Consider the following 18,646-nt stretch of genomic DNA (forward strand, 5'->3'; position numbering starts at 1 on the left):
AACAATCACATACGTTCAGACCAGGTTAACTTACTGAAAGCACAGATGTAGGAATTCTGCTCCCCAAGATCTCACCTGCTGCTTGCTTTCATATTGCTCCGTTCTTTCTTAGTTGAAGGCAGACATTGTTCTTTGGCAGGAAGAAGTCTGAAGAAATGCGATGAGACACTGAAATATCAGAAGGTGGAGCATTCACCTTGGTCAGACATTTACCACGCAGCTGCGTTTTGGTCCCAATAGGCTTGACCTGCTTTTGGTTTAGATAGCACACAGAGCTCTTCCTCCCCTGAGCTCAGAACCACATTTACAGGCACTGTAAATTTTCTGCTGGTCACCCTTCAAATAAATGGGACCATACGGCCCAGCTGCACCATAGTTCCAGGACCAGAGCCAACCCTCCACAGATTCTAACAGCTTAAGCGCATCCTTTGGATGGTGGAATCGGTGAGTTTTCCTAAGAGATATATATGGCTGAAAGCGTGTTCTGGTTACAAGATATAGTTATTTCTGGCAGGAACCCATACAGGTAAACAAAATTAACTTAACGGTGACCCTTCTTTCACTGCGTCTGACTTGTCTTTAAGACAGATCTTTTCAGGACTCTCTGAAAAAGAGATTAAAAACCCTAAGGAACAACTTTACTTCTTTCCAGACTCTCAGACTCTGTCTTTTCAAGCTCTTCAGGCAATGCTCTTCTAGACTCCTGGCCAAGCCTCTTCTGAGCTAGCAGATGACAAATGATCTTTTATAAACCTCACTTCTCCCTTCCCCTTCATCAATTCTGTTAGATTATCAAAGAACCTGCCTCATTACCAACCCACTTGTCAAATCCATTTTCTCAGTTTGACCTCTTTATTTGCTGTACTCACTGTCCAGACTTGTTAGCCCATTTGGACTGGCTCAGCATTTGTTAGGTAGCACAAACATTGCACATTCCTACATACATGCATACATATACGTGCATGCACTTTTTGCTGACTTTTCCCCTATTCTTCACTCTTGGTGTCTTTGGGAACAGGCTAACAACTGAGGTCATATCTAATGTCTACTTGAAAAGATACCAAACCTTTCTCTCTCTCTCCATATAATATATATATATATATATATATATATATATATATATATATATATATATATATATATATATTTAAGTCTCTAATATTTTTCTGTATTTCCTGTAACTTGTATACACCTACCCTTTTGTCACTATTCGGATGGTGTTTTAACTTCCTGGTGCTAGCAGCTTATTGCATTTTGTAAATTCTACTCTATCATACATATTTAGGAAAACTACCTCTTGGGAATAGCAGTCCATAAATTACTGAGACAAGACATATTTCAGAAGATAGAAGAAACCAGTAGGGAGTAACAATTTTAGATTTGGGTCTATTGAGATTCAATTACAACAGAAGGTAGTATGAATTAAAGGTGATCTTGGATTGATAAATGTTTGCTAAGACAAAATAAGTTCATTAGCAAGTAATGTGAAAAAGTGAATAGTCTGTGAAGACAACGGGTGTAAGAGGAAAACTAAGAGTTTTGGTAAATATTCATTCAAAATTGAACTGTGGGTGTTAACCCTGAAAACCCACGCTTAACTCACCTTCCCCTGGTGTGTGCTTACAGATCTTCATGTGCGGCACTAAGAAAGGCAGAACCAGCAGTAGCAGGACAGCTGTCCAGCATGTCCTTAGCATCCAGCTGATGGCTGCACATAACAAGGCTGTGCAGCAGCTGTGGCCAGTACCAACTGGCAGATTTTCTAGTGTATGTTAAACTAAGCCATACTACCACAGACATACATCTCCTTTCTTTACAAGGTGGTTAGCCTGAATTATTTTGCTGCACTATACAAAACTAATTTTAGTAGCAATAAAACTGATTTACATTATTTCATCAGAATTTACATACTAAAGGGTAGACTATGGCAATGCGTTCTCAAGAACCTTCTCATAAAAAGCAGAAGTCACTCAGTATTCTAAAAAAATTCAGTACTCAGCCAAAGCTAGGCTTTAGGACAGTATCAAAAAATGATCTGTCTAATTGCACTAGACAGTATTCTTCCAAAAACAAAACACACCCCACCCACCCCACCCACCCACCACTCCTTACATTGTAACAAAAATAAGATCTGCTGTCGCTTACTAATCCCATGTAGTATATGTTACTGCAGACAGGAAATACAGGTAGTACTTCCCTTTGTACAGCTACATCTTGACAGTTGGAAAAAAAAAATTTATTACTAATAGAATTTATTAGTAATTGAATATGAAATTATAAAATTTAACCCAACATCTAAGGCATTTGATTTCTTTTACAAAAGCTTTGGGATAACGTCACTGTTTGGATATACCTCACCTTTGACAAAAAGCATAACGAGCCAGGAAACAGTTTTAAGGCTTTGTCCCATTTCCAGAGATTAATAATTAAACTATGACAAGTTAAAGGAGGACAACTACTCAAGTCCTACTGAAACTTACTATTCTTGTTTTATGACTGCATCTTCAGTGCAAAGATTTTCTATAGCTCCCAAATTGCCCAACCTAACTATGCCAATATTCATGTGTCTCGCTGCAGAGGAAAAAAGAAACGGGGGGAGGAGGGACAATCTAATTTCTATTCTAGGTCAACACCATGCTAACACAAAACCGTGAATACACAGCAGTACTGTGCTCTACTTCTTATTGGCAGTCAGAAGGGTTCCATCAGCCACAAGATGGACTGACCTAAATAATGAGAGCTTACAACATACACGTAACCCTTGTTGTTTTGCAGTCATTAGTGCTGTTATACCATTAAGTTCTGATGCCTGACTTCATGGAAGATGCATGGATGGCTTCTTATTCCTCAGCTGGCCAGTGTGTATAAGCTGATGAAGAGCTGTAAGGAGTACTTGCCTCCTACTGCATCATCCTGTTAAAAAGTAATGTGATAATTTTAAAGAAAAAAAAAATAGCCTTGTAGATATATATAAATATTTATTATCAGTTTAACTCTATTTTCCTATAAGTCCTTAAACAGTTTTGCTTTTTGCCCCCAAAAAATGTTGCTAAGATCATAGCTTCCTTGTACTGAAAATGCACAGCTTATACTCAAATTCCAAAACGGTCTATTCAGGATAAAGAATTTTCAACCTTAGTGCATACAGAGCTATTCAAAGACTGGTAGAAAGACCCCTCCTTCCGTCCCCCAAATTAAGAATCCATTACAAAGACATTTCTTTACCAAAAAGTGCATATAAAAATGCTGGAAAAAATGCTGGCTTGAAAAAACTGATTTCAGAGTTTACTGTACACAGTGTTACAATTTATTATATAAGCTGCTTCTACATGCAGGCAGATCTTACATTTGGTGTAAAACATTTATACACATTCTTTACAATTTGTACATATTTAAATGGCTGTATCAAACAACACTGCACTATGGAATTTTGGAAGCAAACAACTAAAATTGGCAGGAAGAAAAAAAAAAGACAAGGTTTATAAAATGTGAACAAAACCCGTGACACTGAAAAGCATCTGGACTTAGGCTTAGACTTGTTTTGGTTTCAGGTTACTCAGGCAGACCCAGATTTTTCTTCTGGGACACAAATAACACCAATGCAAAACTGAATAAGGCAGCTATTCAACCAGCAGGCTGTACCCGTTATGTAGAATGGCTTGTGGGTAAAATGCATTATTTTTTGCTAAAATGTTTATGTTCTATGCATATTTTAGCAAAAACCCAGCATTTCTGCTTTCCTGCTTGCTTATGACATTAAGTAGTTGGTACCCATTTTGAACAGGCTTTTTTTCTTTTTAAGCCCAGGTTTCAAACGGCATTACACTAGTAAGTAAGATGACACTGGGCCACTCATTAAAATGTGATGATCAAAGCACAGAGTTTGTGTGATAACTGATGATATTATTCATTAGCTTTGTCACCTTTTAGTTTTCATTAGAAACTAGTAAAACGTAAACCCAAGCCAACAGCATACCATACTGCTATGTGAAGACCTGAGCTTAGTAGGAACTTTGGTACTTTTACCAGGTTGGGTTAGATGTGACTTGGTGTCCCCTTGGCTGAAAAACTCAAAACTCCTGAAGACATAAGAGGGAAGCTGGCCCTGTACAGCACTGAAGAGCAGTAGTGCCTTATGGCATAACATTTGAGGGGGGTCAAAATGCTGGTATGGAAAACTTGTCTTTCACACCTTCCTGAACAGCTCTTTCCTTGTTTGTCTTTTACACAGTGCATAGCGAGGAAGAAAGAGCTTGACACAAGCTCTGAGGCTTTGTGCCACAAGAGCACAATATTTAGTTATGAAGAAAAGAAGAAAGGGAAAAGTGAGTGAATATTTACCAAAAGTCATAATGAAAACAGTATGCCATGGCTGCATATGGGAAGCAAAACGTCTAAAACAAAGTGTTCATTCAGGAGATTATCATGAATATGTACCAGAAACATACATGAATATAATTCATCCTGGCTACTGAACTGCCAGCAGAGTGCTGAACTGGATATACCGACAATTAAAATGAAGTCGCTTCAAGCTTGTTTGCTTTCCCACTTACATTGTAATTCTGATGTTGATTAAGAGTATTTGGAAGAACATATGATAGATGCAAATCTACATGTAGTCCATGGCAACACATGAATTTGATGATTTGGATCCCAACAACTGACAGCATTATTTAGCTGCTTTTATTAAATAATGATACAAAGGGGAGAGCATTCAGGATAAAAAGAACCTAAACATCTGATAGATTTAGGCTGATAACGTAAACATTTTAAATCATTTCTTTCTTTTTTTGCAACTGATTTTTTTGGTTCATTTTTGGCTGGCAAAGGCTAACAGGTTTTTAATTGGCATTGCCCCCAAATCAGAAAAGCACTTTGGAGTTGTTCTTCATTGTTGACTAGTCCTTATCCTCTACATCACAGGAAAGCGGCTGAGTGCCTGCCTCAGCTTTTGTGCAATCTGAAACAAAGAAACAGAACGTGTTAAATACGTAAAGTAGTCACTAAGTTATACGGAAATAAGACTTCAGGTTGAAAGATTAAAAAAAACTGTTCCCTCATCTTCCAGGAATGCCAAAGTGCTTCCACTGCATCCCTGATGTATACCAAGTTGGCAGCACTGTACATTCAGCTACTCTATTAATACAGCAGATACAACATGGTACCTAAGCATAGGGACTATTGTGCAGTCAGAATACATCAGCTCTGACCTGTTGGTACTTTCTTCACAAATTCAAACAGATTTTGAGAAGGACCAAGTGTCAGCACAGTCACCAAAAGTATTGTTTAGATTGCATGGTCTTGGAAAATAACTGTCTATTCAGGAGAAACATCTGTTAATCAACAACTTCGACTGGTAATGACTGAAAGGTGTTCCGACGTGGTTCTTCATGCTACTAGAGTCCCCCAACCTGCAACTCACCATCCCAATGAAGACTGCTTTGATTCCATTTGTTTTACTACAGATATTCTAGTCCAAAATCCTTGGGAGACCCAGATGTGAAAAAAACTGAAGTAATGGCCCATTTTTTTCCTCCAAATCTCATGCAAGGTGTAAACTACATCCCTCTTTGTGTCATTCCACTAACACTATTCAAATAACCCATTCTAGCAGAGCAACGGAGTAAGAGCGCAAAGAAAAAAATCTGGAAGTAGACTGCTCGATTCAGGAGCCTGGGTCTCCACTAGGCTTCTCTCCTTCCAGTAGAAGTTACTGTTATTGCACAGAGAGCCTGCATAAATTTTCTGTGGTGTGACACCAGAAGTAGATATCCTTTCTAGTGTTTTGATGTACAACACAGGCACTTGGGCAAGGATCTGTCCTTGGGTCAAATAGGAATTTTCTTTCAGAATGCTTCAAAGCAGATAAAATTAGAAAAATTTAGAATCCAATAATCTAATACACTGTCCCTTTTGGTGTCACATTCTCATTTATATTACGAATGTTTTACTCCACTCTTGTAGAATATAGAAGGAAGGAGGAAAAACAGGCAAGATCTTCTAGCAACAGAACTGACATTTCATAACCCCAAAAAATAACCATTATATATATTTAAATCGTGAATTCAGACCAAATGGAAAGATTTGCCCCCTGAGAGAGCAGCGTTATGAAAGTTCCATGCATCTTCCACGTCTGTTGGACAACTTAATAGTCACTAGGATAGTGTGGGGGCAGACCTTATGATAGAAGATATGGACTTGCATTAATGCTCCTTTGTCTTTTTTTTTGGTAGAACTAAAGAGAAATCTGGTAAAACCTGGTTATAGCAGAGATAAAAATTGTATATACAACTTGTCTTGGCCAGTTCCACCTACTGTGAAAGTAACATCAATCCCAGATCATCTTGCCTGCTATCAGCAGGTCAGAGAAAACCAGTTTTTCTCCCTCACTCCTGACGGGTAGGGAACCAAAATAACCCCCCAAAAAGCTCAAACACACCACATACCCATCTAAGCAAAAACCCCTTTCCCCCACTCAAAGCCCAAACCCTGAGTTGCTTAACAAAGCATAACAATTCTGACGGTTTCCACCCGAGCTGCTTACTTACATATGCAGGACTGTCACAGCATTCATTTGAAGACTATTCTTGTACATATGCTTTCTGCCTTGCTCATTTTGTGCTTTCACTTCTCATGCTATACGTTGGATTAAGTATTGTATGCAGGAACAACAGTACACTGCCTATTAGATTATCTAGCACTCCATTAGGCAGTATAAGAGTCAGTTTTCAGTCATGCAGAGCTTTCAGGAAGTGCAAACATTTGGCCAGTAATTTTCTATACTGGATGTCTGAACTCAAGGCTGATGTTATCTTAGAAACTTGTCAGCTGTTTTTAAGAAAGAGACTTAGGGGGAAAAAAAATATATATATATTGCTTGGCCCATGTTACCAGCAGCCTTCTCTTTGCTTTGGATCGGAGACTTGTTATTTGGCTGGAGGAAAGCAGCAATACTGGAGAGGTACCTTTGATCATTCCAAGGAAATCCACAAAGGCTTGCAGTTCAGCCCGCCTTGTAAGTTAAAGGTTTGTGGAGAACCAACTACTCAAAAGATCCAGTTTATCAAGCATGTTTTGATACCCATAAGGCAGGAGGCCTAAGAAACAAAGCCAAATTTTTCATGAAATCCTCTCTCCTGGAACAGGGCCACACATCAGAGCTGAGCTCCGTTCCTGTGCTCTCCCTCAGCCCTAACAGTACCCAAGCACCTCACATGTGAACGCAGATCTGATCCCTGTACTGGGGGAAAGGGGGAGATTGACACAAGGAGACTGGTGAGGTTACAACTGAGACAGGAGAGAACTGGAATGGAATGGGCAAGAGATTGCTAGAAGGTAAGGGAAATGTGTGCCTAATCTCATCAGGTGAGAGGAGAAACTGAGCAAGATGACCTGAAGTTCTCATCCACTGGAAACACCTTTGAAGCCCCTCTGGCACCTTTTACTGCTGTGAAGGACAACCAGTTGCTTATCACTCCTTTAAGTGATAGAAACCAGGTTGCAACACTCTCAAACTAATGTGTTTTCCCAGGATACCACCTTAAGAAATTTGTTCTCAGGCTTCATTTCAAGAAACACAAGGAATGACATGCATAGGAAAACAATGTTAAATGAAAACTAAGGTTGTAGGTCAACTTCTTAGAATAAACAACGTTAAATAAGTTACCTAAACCACTGTAAACCCACTTCTCCCCTACAGATATACATCAGGCTTTAAATCACAGATGCTTCCTTTTGCCCTCCCATTCAATGGAATGGAAGCTTCCATCAAATAGTTTACTGTTGTATTCAGTACTGTAGGTCTTACTTATTGCATATTACTCAAACTCATTCCTGAAAACAGATTAATTTTGTGTGCACAAAGCTAAAACAAACTCTTTGTACCTTTAGTGGTGGCACAAAAAAAAAAAAACAACCAACCAACCAATCCCCCCCCCCCAAGCTCTGAATTAGCAACAATGTTTCTCAAAACTGTTTCTAGGTCTAGTATGACAGAGTCATAGCACAAAGTAGTATTTATAGGAAAACTCATCCTTTGTTCTCATGGGGGATTTTTTGTTTTGCTTTCTTTGCATGCTCATACAAAAACATGACAAAGTGCAGTGAGCCTTTCACATACAATGACTGTAGCAGTGCAGCATGTGCCAAGAAAATGGCACTGAAATACTATAGCTTACCGTCTCATAGAACTGTGCCTGCTGCTCCAGATACAGGCGAATGACACTGTTGTAGTCATAAATCCGGTTACTGTGGAAGTGATTCATCTCAGCTGTAATCACACCCAGAAGGCAAATTATTTTTAAAAAGTGTTCATAATTCGGAACAGTTTCACTCAGTTCAGGTTAGTTACTGTATAAACAAGCTCAGTCCCCAGCCCTATCAGCATAGTTACTATTCTCACACAACACACTTCCTACACAGCACTCAAGTTATGATAGAGCCATTTGCAAAACCAGTAGGGTGTCCTTTACTCACTGACAAAATGCAGACACTTCTCAGATAAAGCCCTTTTTTTTTTTTTTTTCTTCAGTATTCAAGTGTACAAAGATTTGAAAAAAGAAAACAAGCAGGATTTTATCCTATTGAGGTATCAGCATTTTCCTCAAGTTTTTCAAACAGAATTTAGCCAAGGCAGGCAGATTTGGAAGGGTATAGGTATTAAGTTGCAAGCCACAACTGTTAGTAATTAGCTCAAAGACTGCACATCCAGCAGTGTGTGACCCATTCTTGACAAAGGCTGTTTCAGTAGGAACTTGAGGAACAGCATTACTGAGCCCTTAACACTTTTCACTACATCTCTGCATTTGCACATTCCAATTGAATTGATCCAGACTACTGAAATTATCAGATCACTAAACAAGGCCATTTGACTTATGACTGAAATAAAAAGTTAAGCATACTTTGAGATACCTGTAGAAGAAGAAATATTCTATATCCTAATAGTCATCCTGGAGGTCTTTTTCTATGATTAACACTGAAGCAGTGGAGTCATTTTGCATTAATGTGACCAGAAGAAAAGTGGATGAGTTTTTTGTTTGTTCTCTCTCACTTCTAAATCAGCTAAAAAATGGACAACTTTAGCAATGAGTAATCCCACTGAAGTCAGAAACAGGAAGCCTTTTAAGGGCTTTGTATCCTGCAGGACTGAGCCCTGCCTCCTCATTTTCCCAGTTTTTCAAGTCCACTGTGCTGTAGCACAGTGTCTTGTACTTAAATATTTCTAACAAAAAGGAAAAGTTAGTGAGGTTCAATGAACATCCAGTAAATAAAGTCTTATCTACAAGAATATTAACCTCGGCTGGATCTTGTCTGATTTAAGCCACGAGTCAGAAAAGTACTTGTGCAGGTGCTGACCTGCTTCCTGCATCTAGGCCAAGTTTTGTTTGAGAGACACTGTCATTTGAAAATGAAAGAATTAGTCTGTTTAAAAAAAAAAAAAAACCACACACCTGTGTTTCTAAAATATATCTTATATAATATGAGATCTTAAAATAAAACAATGGGCAAAATAGCTACAATTCTAGATAAACAAAGAAAGGGTGACAAAAAAAAGAGCACACCACTAACTCTCACTATCATTCCTGGTAGAGTGAAGATTCTCTTAAGTTTGTTACCAAAGAATTGTTTCCCAGAAGTCTAAAATATTGTCATCTAGCGTGTTTTACCTTGTAGTGCATAAGCCATGGTGCTTACACGTTTCACCATGTTCTGTTTGTCTTGTGGTGTTATTTTACTGGTCGCAACTAATTTGTCACTTTCCTTCACTTTTTCTATTGCTCCCTGTAGAAACCAAAACACAGAAAGATTAAAAGAGCAGTCAACTTAAAGAGTTCTATAGTCTTCCTCAGTGCCACTAGCCACATTTTGGGCTTGAACACAATACATACACAATGACCAATTCTGCCTTCCGGCATTTTCACCTGAGGTTTCTTATTTTGTTCTATTGCTTTTAGGTGTGTTCTGTAGGTCTTGCTACTACACACATACCTTATGAGCTCCTATGATGTCAGGAAAGCAACCAAGAAATCCCTTATATTCATGATTTGTTTCCATCAGAAAGTGAAGATCTTTCTTTGGCTAATGAACAAAAACGTAGCATTAGTAAGAAAATATCTATGGCATATTAATATCACAGACACTGAAAAGAAAGAAAGAATACAGAAAAGGAGGGAGGGAAGAAAAGGAAGGAAAGAAAAGGAAAAAAGAACCAACCAAAAGCTTAAACATAAAAAAAACTTGCAACAAGCAATTAAACAGGTTCTTGCCTGCTACAAAAATAGTATTTTGAGGTAAAGGGAAGAGCTAAAGGATTCTGAAAACAGCATCAAGATGAAGTGTTAAGCCTGGCTGGAAAATCTTCCCATTACTTGTAACGTACAAGGACAGAACTTTTATGAAGATAAAAGCTCTTTGGAGTAAGGCACTGAGAACCAGTGAGCAGATTCTCTTGTTTTTCTCAGCATTTGTTATGAAGTGAGGGGTTTTGCCTCAAATTTCCACTGAAGAGGAGTTCCTAGCCATAACAATGGCACTGCTAAGCAACAGTTTCATTGCACATGCCTCTGTGCTTAGGTATATCTGTATCTCCTTAGTTGCCGATTTGGAAAGTTTTAAGAATAATTTCCAGACTCAACACTGAAATCAAGATGCTCTGTACTTTGGAGACTTTAAACTTAACAGGCTGTAAACACAAATTTATGACTTGAAAACTGACACCAAATTATTCAAGCTAGATTACAAAAACTGAAGTTAGTGAAGCAGATAATTGCATGTCAATATATAACAAAGAGCAACAAAATCTGGATCCTGTGGACATTTGAGGAAGGCAGGGAAAAAGAGGGAAATCCTATCCTTGATTAAACCTCATTCTGTTGCATCAGTAATGAAGACAGCCTACCGACATCAGAAAACAGACATTTAAAGAAGAAATAAGCATTTTAGAAACCAGAAACTGAGCTTTCTTATCCAAGAGAAATACCCTCCCATCACTTCCCCCAAGATGACATGTAGTAAAGAGAAGGTGAAGGTACATTTAAAAGTATTAATAGTAACTTCATTGAAGTGGTCTGCAGCACTAGCATTTATTATGCTTTAATAGGAAAGAAAAAAGTCAGAAGAAGTGATCCAAATAGGAGATAAGCTTGCACACACTGTGCCAATGGATACATGACAATACTTCTACCTGATCTGCTACAAGACTGGCGATTTCTTCATAGGTTTTTCCTGCTTCTGTTATTGCTTCATTGAGATCAGATTCTCCTAAAAGTAAACATCAGTGCTCAAATTACAATAAATCAGAGATGCAAGTCATGATTCAACCCAAAGTAAAGAGATTTGTTTTACAACAATAAAAGCCTATGCATCATTTTAGAGCCAAAAGTAATACAGAAGTTGGAAAAATAGTGTTCTTAGAGCATTAAAAACAAAAAACAAACAACCCCCTCCCCCCAAAAAAAAAAATCACTCTTTTAAGATCTTGTAGAAAATGAAAGCTAAAGGGACCATTTAAACAGTGCTCTACTCTAGTACTATTTGCTTCCACATTTAATTAACATAGGTAGTTTAAACAGTTATTCCTACACACAGGACAATAGGAAGCCTACCAGAATGGGAGGGGAAGGAGGACAAGGAGGGTGACACTAGAAGATACCCCACCTGCAGATATACTAACAAAGCTGGAGACAGCACCTGCCATTCCGGTTTTTAAAAGTGATGAGCATACCTGCTCATACCTGATGAACAGTAAATTCACCATGTCCTACAGAGCAATGATAACCCCCAACCACTGCAGCATCACCGGACCATAATTAAGAGGCCAGGGAGAGGCAGGCCCAACTTTTTTCTGCTTGTCCACAAGGAGACCCTTTAGAGAACTCTTGGATCATATTTTCAGGCTCTAAGAATTTCGGATTTTATCTGAGAGACTGTTTCTAGCCTTCCTTGTTACACAAGATAGATCAAGGGACCCCAGAAACTACAGCTAAAAAAGCACAAGCATCACCACAAATCCCAAACTAGACAACATCACAACAGTTACTACTAGCAGGGCATGGCTATGTGGAACAAAGATGAAAACAAGCCTTACATTCTCGTTTTTTCATGACACTTCACCTTCTAAAAACACCACAGTTCCTTTCCATCCTTGTTAGCTTATCCAAAGCATGTAGTCAACAGTAGGGAAAGCAGGTTGAGGTAGAGAAGGGGGAAGGTATAACTTGCAGATGCTGAATATTTTAAAGGATTTTTTTCATCCTTTCAAATGTGCCTTGAAATTAGGTAGCAGTTACATTTCTGTTTTAATTAAACATTTTATTTTTATTCTATGGATGTATTAATCAGGGACTCCATTTCCAAACCTACTAATCATTAATTTGAATATTAAAATAGTTTCTTTTACTCCCATATATGAGCTCATCTGTGTTAGATATTTAATAGCCAGGACATGCCGAAATGAAAGAATCCTAAAGAAAACAGAATAATGACTGACTATTCAAATCTATCAATCATTTCTTACTTTCCTTTAGACTGGTTTCACAAAGCCAAAAGCTTTGAGGAAGAGCTACTGAACCTCAGCACTAGTGAGTCCAGCAGTAGAAACACTGCTTAAAAAAAGGCTATTTTCTCCTATTTCTATTTAAAAGCCTACCTGTCTGGCTAAAATAATGAAAATTTTTAATATGAAGTCTCATTGACTTCATGAGTTTAAGAGGAACACAGTTCAGAAGGGATCTCACTGCTGTAAGACTAAGTTGTTTCAGGGAGAACATTTTCGCTATTTCAAGCTGATTCAAACGATTTTGTCTAAACTCAAGGTTACTCCTGGGCAGACTTAGAACTCTGAAATAACAAACTGCTGCTTAGGCAACTTGTTCCTAGATTTCTGCAACAAAACATAGTGTGGCTTCAATTAGATTCACGAGCCAGGTTGGTGTTCATACATGTTGCTGTTCACTTTATAATAATTTATAATTCAAGAAAATTACTTTTCCTATCTGAGCAAAAAGAAGGAGAAAAGTGTTTATATTTGAGTAGAATATTCTGCCCCTATCCATGCAGAATTCACCCAAGGGACTTCCACAGATTGGAGCTGCAAAGAATCCAGATGAACCCTCCCAACTCTGGTCCTCTCTTGTTTGGGGGAGAGCAGGGCACAGTCAGCTTGTAGTAGGAACTCTGATCACAGTGCCTTCTACTAGCAGAGACGTTCACATTCCTAACAAACTAGGGCTAAAGAATGGTTTAAAAGTTGGTTTAGGCGGTGGGTCCCAGCAACAGACAGGCACGCAAAGTGGCAGAAGAGTATTTGCAGCTTCTCATGTTGCATCCTTTGGCCTTCTATATAGTGTCTTTCACAGGTAGTGCCAGGGCAAGCTTCAAGAATTAGGCTGCATTATTACTAGTACCCTCCAAATTCAAACACATTATCAGCAGCATTGTGTCACGCTCTGTCTGTCATGCCCTACACTAGGCCTCTGAGAAGTTACAGCACGCAATTGCCGTGCTCACCCACCGAGGTAATTTGAGTTCCACCAGCAAATTGTTCTAATTAGCTGCTCTTGGCATGGGTCTCGGTCACAGCTTTTCTATTTCCATAGGGCCACATCTCTAGCACCCTGAACTTCTGGAGACCTGCACAAGACGCTAAGTTGGAAATGAGCTGCTTAACCCAAGCCAAGAAGGCTGAGCTGGCTAATAGGTCCCAGTGAAATAACATACCAGGATGTCAGGGCATTCTTTAGTCAATGGAAAAAGTAGAAAGCACTACATACTTCTGACATATTTGCAACAAAATTAGTCTCCATTATCTATATCCTCATGAGAAACAGAGGGACCTTAAAAGCATTGATTAAAGACACTCATAAAAAGACCAGTTAAAATGGTGAATAATTTTCTGCAGCTGTTTTAACTCAACCATGAGTAGACAGTATGCAGCTCCCTAAAGCAATTAAAGTATCACTGCCATGGGGAGACAAAGGAAGACGTTAAACGTAAGGAGTCTTTTGGAGATGTTCAGCAGTGCCTCCTAGCAGCTTAACTGGTTGGTAAATGCCAGTGGTTATCACCTGAGGGAACACATCAGGCATACTGAGAGAACGAATATTCTGCAAGGCAAATGATTAAGGCTGCAGAATTTTTGGCCCAAGAGCTTTTTTTCAAAGGTTTTAACAGAATCCAGGAGTAAGAAAAAGATCAACTCTGATGTACTACAGATTTACTTACAGCAAGTAATTTTTTTTTACTGGGAAAAGTGCACCTCAGACTTGCAACACCTAGCACATGAGCAGCTTGGAAGGCAAGAGCTGTCTGTTGCTAGCTGGCAGGATAGTGAAACTCGTAGGTAACTACCTAAGAAAATTCGTGAGGGGCAACGTAGAATTTGGAGATCTCACTATGGTTGAATTGCATACTGTAGACGTTACTTTCTTAATATAGAAGAAAGATTTGCTCAGATATAGCACTGCAAAGAAGAGTCATGCTATTTAAGGCTGAGTTAACCTCAGAGCATCCTACTTTGCAAAAAGATAAGCAAGGTGTATCAGGCTGCAAGACCATTTCCAGCCGTATTCTGGAACTGTCCAATATATGTTTTTGGACATGGATCATACTTTCATAGCAGATGTTCTTAAACCAGATCAGGCAGTACACAGGCCCATGGCCAAGCTAAAGGAGAACTTTTTGATGCATCATTAATAGTTTTAAGCGTCCTCTTGCTTCTGCAAAAACTGGAGACAAATTCCTTATTTGCATTGTGGGTGGCAACTAATTGATAAAGCTCACTCTGTAGCATAAGAGAAATAGCAGAATTAGGTCAGTTTAACAAGTGTATCTTAACCAATATGGCCTTAGACATTTTAGCCTGGAAATTAAGAGAGAGGGCAGTAGATATTCATCACACGCAAGGGCTGGCAGGGCAGCACTGATGAAGAAGGTAAATTGGTTTTAGGCGGTGTTCTGAAGTGAGGTAGCTGTCTATGCGTGCAGGCCTTCATCAGAATATCTAAGTTGCAGGCAGGCTGTTAAACCGGCAGATGGGCTGAGGTTAGTCATTGAAAGAAAGCTTGCCAAATCCACAAGTCTAGTCTGATGGGCTGCAGGACAGCATCATATTTCAAGGTGAGCATTCCCTACTACCCAGCATTGCCTTGCTAATTCTTCATTTGGAGGAATAGGTCCAATGCCTTCTTTTAAATATTGAGATTAACAAAGTTGCATCCTATTGATTTACTTCCAAGTGCTTATGTCTCTTGCACAGAGCCTGCTCAATCCACAGACTACTATTTGAAACAACCATCAAATGAAACTGCACATGAACAGCAGCAGGACAGACTGAGGGCATTAGTGATGAAGACATTTAAAGCAATACATACATTTCCCTTGTTCTCTCTTCTGGGAACTGAACTTTAAATGCAAAGAATCCCATACATTCTTAATTCTGAATGAAATGCACTGCTGTACAAGTGAAATTAAAAAGAGCAAAATAAATCGGATCAGGACAGAGGCCATCAGTGGGAAAGATGACATTTTCCTCAGCAAGACACTGGGGTGCAACCAGGTACAATTAGGAAAACAGCAAAGGGTAACATCCCTGCCTTGCTCCCAGGTATCATGGCATCTATTTTTCATACCATTCGAAGATGCTGGAAATCAAACTGAAGCTTTCTTTCGTAAGGCTGAACTGCAAGTTTGCATCCTAGCTTTAAGCCATACTGTTTTCCCTTTACCCTGGTAAAAGAATGTGTGTTATAGTTCAAGTAATTTTCAGTCCTTTCCCAAGAACTATTGCTACAGATTGTATCTGGCTAGGATATACAGTTTTCTAACCTATAATAAGAATACATAACTATGCAACTCTTCTATTCAGCTCTCATACCAAAAAGTAAAGTTTAGGCAGGATGCTATGCTTTGATTTTAAATAAGCTATGATCTGGTGGAAATACAGGACAAAAGCGAGAGAACAAACTACATGGACTATGCCTACTTCCAGTATTTTGAGCAGCAGAGATCCTGAATTTCAAAACTGGCTCCATTTTAATATATGGCTTATAGGTCAAGAAAAGAGTACGAAGCAAGGGACCATTAGTAGTCAGCACAGTAAGTATGTGTTAACTAATTGGCCTAAGACAGAAAGACTTCTGCAAATCTCTATGCTATTACATTTAAGGTTTAGGAACAGAGCTATTTAGCTATTAATTCTGGAAAATGAAAAAAAAATGGCTCAAGACTTCTGGAGAAAATGGACCAAATTAGGTCCTCTCTCTGGGATAGAAAATGCTTTCCAATTATGTGGAAAACGTATTAGCAGAATTTAGCATTATCAAAGCAGGATAAGTTTGGTCTAAATACTACATTTTAGGAGAATCTGAAGTCTACAAAAAGAAACGGCAATCAATTCCCTCCCCATCCTTCCTGGGACTTTCATACCTAACAAGACAAGCTGCAGTATTTTAGGACTCTTGACGGTAAGGGAAAGGTGAAGGACAAAAATAGGCTACAGCAGCCAAACCTCCATCTCAAACAGTGGCATACAAGAGTCTCGTAGTAAGTTTTCCATCCTCATGTGGAGTTATTATTTCATGAAATGAGTCACACACAGTTTTGGGTGGCAGATATTTTCAAGGCTGCATTCCCCCCCCTTCCCTTTGATGCAACACAAATGTAGGTCACGAGAAGGTGCTGCAGCATATTTTGTTAGTCAAGTCAGTGACCCGATTATATATTAATGAGATCAAACTAAACCCCCACCCCATCCCCCACACCATCCCACCGCTGCACAGTGAGTATAAACAAGGAATTGCAGACTAGGAATAATAAAAGCCCCCCAAAGACCCAAACAAACAACAAGCCATGTTATACATGGGGAAACTAGGTTTTAACAATTTGTCAGAAACAGACTGACGTTAGTTACAGATTTTAAAATTCAAAGAGCAAAGCATTAAGATCTTTGGCAAAAACTATAGTCTGACCTAATTAAAATATCTTTTTTTAAGGAAAGTGCAAATGAAGATACAGAACTACCTTGGTATCCACTAGTGCTGAAGACCAGTGCCAGGCTCTGTAATGCTTTTCCTATCTTCTGGTATTCCTTGGGTAGTGCTGTAAGTGGGAAAGGGATGGGAAAAGAGGGAAACAAAAGCAAAAACATACAAGAGTAAGTGTGACTAAATTTGCAGCGTTTCCAGAACTTGACAGAAACAGATGTCAAAAAAACTAAGTTTTACTCCCTCCCCCCCCCCCCACCTAGTGAAACATTTAGTCACATTCTTACCCCCTCCCCTTCAGAAGTTCCACAATTGGATAAAGCAATTGCAATCTGGCTTCTCAAGAGCCACAGCTGGGGAGACTGTGCAACTGCTATAAAAATCTCACTATACTCCTAGCTTAGTCTTCCAACCTATGCATACAGTGAGTTTTTCCTCTCCCTCTATGAGCAGCCTATATCTTCCGAAAAAAAAAAAAATGCAGCAGTAACATGAAGAGATCTCACTAACATTTTAAAGAAGGGATTACTGTACAGACTTGTAACACCTAACCTCTCCTAAAATCATGGATTTTCAAAAGAGACTAGAAAGCAAGATTTTCTGGGAATAAAAACTGAGGTTATAAAATTAATTTATAGTATTATAAAATTATTACAAAATGGATTATAAAATTGTTGGAGTCTATTTATTAGAAGCGCATGCATAGATTGCTTCCTCATAATGAAGTCAAAAAGCTGTGATGTATGAGTATGTATTCAATTATTAACTATTTGAATATCATCATCCCAAAGGCCTAAAAAGCAATCTGAAAAGTGAAAATATTTTTATAAACTACTCTCATTAGCAGGAAAAAAAAAAAGCTTTTTTTTTTCCAAACATCTGTATTCAGAGGGTATGCTCTTTGGGTATAAGAGTAGTTTTATGTTCCTCTGTTCATCACACACAATCCAGATGCTTAAAGAGGGACCCTCACGTGGAGAATCTCATGTCAGTTTATTGATCTTATTGGATCAAATTCTTGCCCATAACTTAGTTTGTTTATGACAACTGATATTGCTTATTAACAAGTACAATTCAGAGTACTAAAATTCTGTTATAAGCCATTAACTCATTACTCCATCCCCAATGGGAACTCCAATGCAAAATGTCTTAGATTTTTATTTGCATTTAAGAAGTTTTGATTGTCAGTTATTCTAGATATTACTGACCAGACTGCACATAAATATCACACAGGAAGTACCAAAAATACTTCCGACTAGGAGTTGGGACTAGTGTTGATCAGGGAGTTAAAATTATCTATTTTATCTATTTTATCTATTTTATCTATTTTATCTATTTTATCTATTTTATCTATTTTATCTATTTTATCTGTAGACTACTTAATTTCTTAGGTTCTGCATGTCCAGGTTTACCTGCCTCCTTTTTCTACTCAGTATGAACGTCTGGAAGGTCCAAGCAAATTTTCAGCATGATCATATCTGATTTGTTGTGTTTGCACCGGCTAATAACTGTAATTATTAGAAGAGTCATTCCACACCCAAGGCCCTAGTAGTGTCAAATTTATGGAGATTATGTTGTATTTTAGTAGCAAACAAAATACTCAATTTCTACCATAAGTATAAACCAGAGCCAGCCCTTCATTTGGGGGTTTTCATCACCTGATCTGT

General features: G+C 38.5%; 2 protein-coding genes across 3 annotated transcripts in view; both read right to left on the reverse strand.

The window, feature by feature from the left end:
• The window catches only part of SYNJ2 (synaptojanin 2), an 88,245-nt gene extending 87,179 nt beyond the window's left edge, over positions 1-1,066 (reverse strand). Inside the window, exon 1 of the mRNA XM_068938603.1 lies at positions 35-1,066. The gene's annotated coding sequence lies outside the window, so the exon portion shown is untranslated. The remainder of the gene's footprint in view (positions 1-34) is intronic.
• Positions 1,067-3,284: 2,218 nt separating this feature from the next.
• SNX9 (sorting nexin 9) overlaps positions 3,285-18,646 on the reverse strand; it is a 65,876-nt gene continuing 50,514 nt past the window's right edge. For both annotated transcript variants that reach the window (XM_068938608.1, XM_068938609.1), the window contains 6 exons: positions 17,017-17,094; positions 11,183-11,259; positions 9,988-10,077; positions 9,666-9,780; positions 8,178-8,269; positions 3,285-4,960 (listed from right to left, as the gene is read on the reverse strand). In XM_068938608.1, the coding sequence (XP_068794709.1) occupies positions 4,913-4,960; positions 8,178-8,269; positions 9,666-9,780; positions 9,988-10,077; positions 11,183-11,259; positions 17,017-17,094 (500 nt within the window). In that variant the 3' untranslated portion in view covers positions 3,285-4,912. The remainder of the gene's footprint in view (positions 4,961-8,177; positions 8,270-9,665; positions 9,781-9,987; positions 10,078-11,182; positions 11,260-17,016; positions 17,095-18,646) is intronic.

Source organism: Struthio camelus, chromosome 3 (genome assembly GCF_040807025.1).
Source record: "Struthio camelus isolate bStrCam1 chromosome 3, bStrCam1.hap1, whole genome shotgun sequence".
Classification (NCBI taxonomy): Eukaryota; Metazoa; Chordata; class Aves; order Struthioniformes; family Struthionidae; genus Struthio; species Struthio camelus.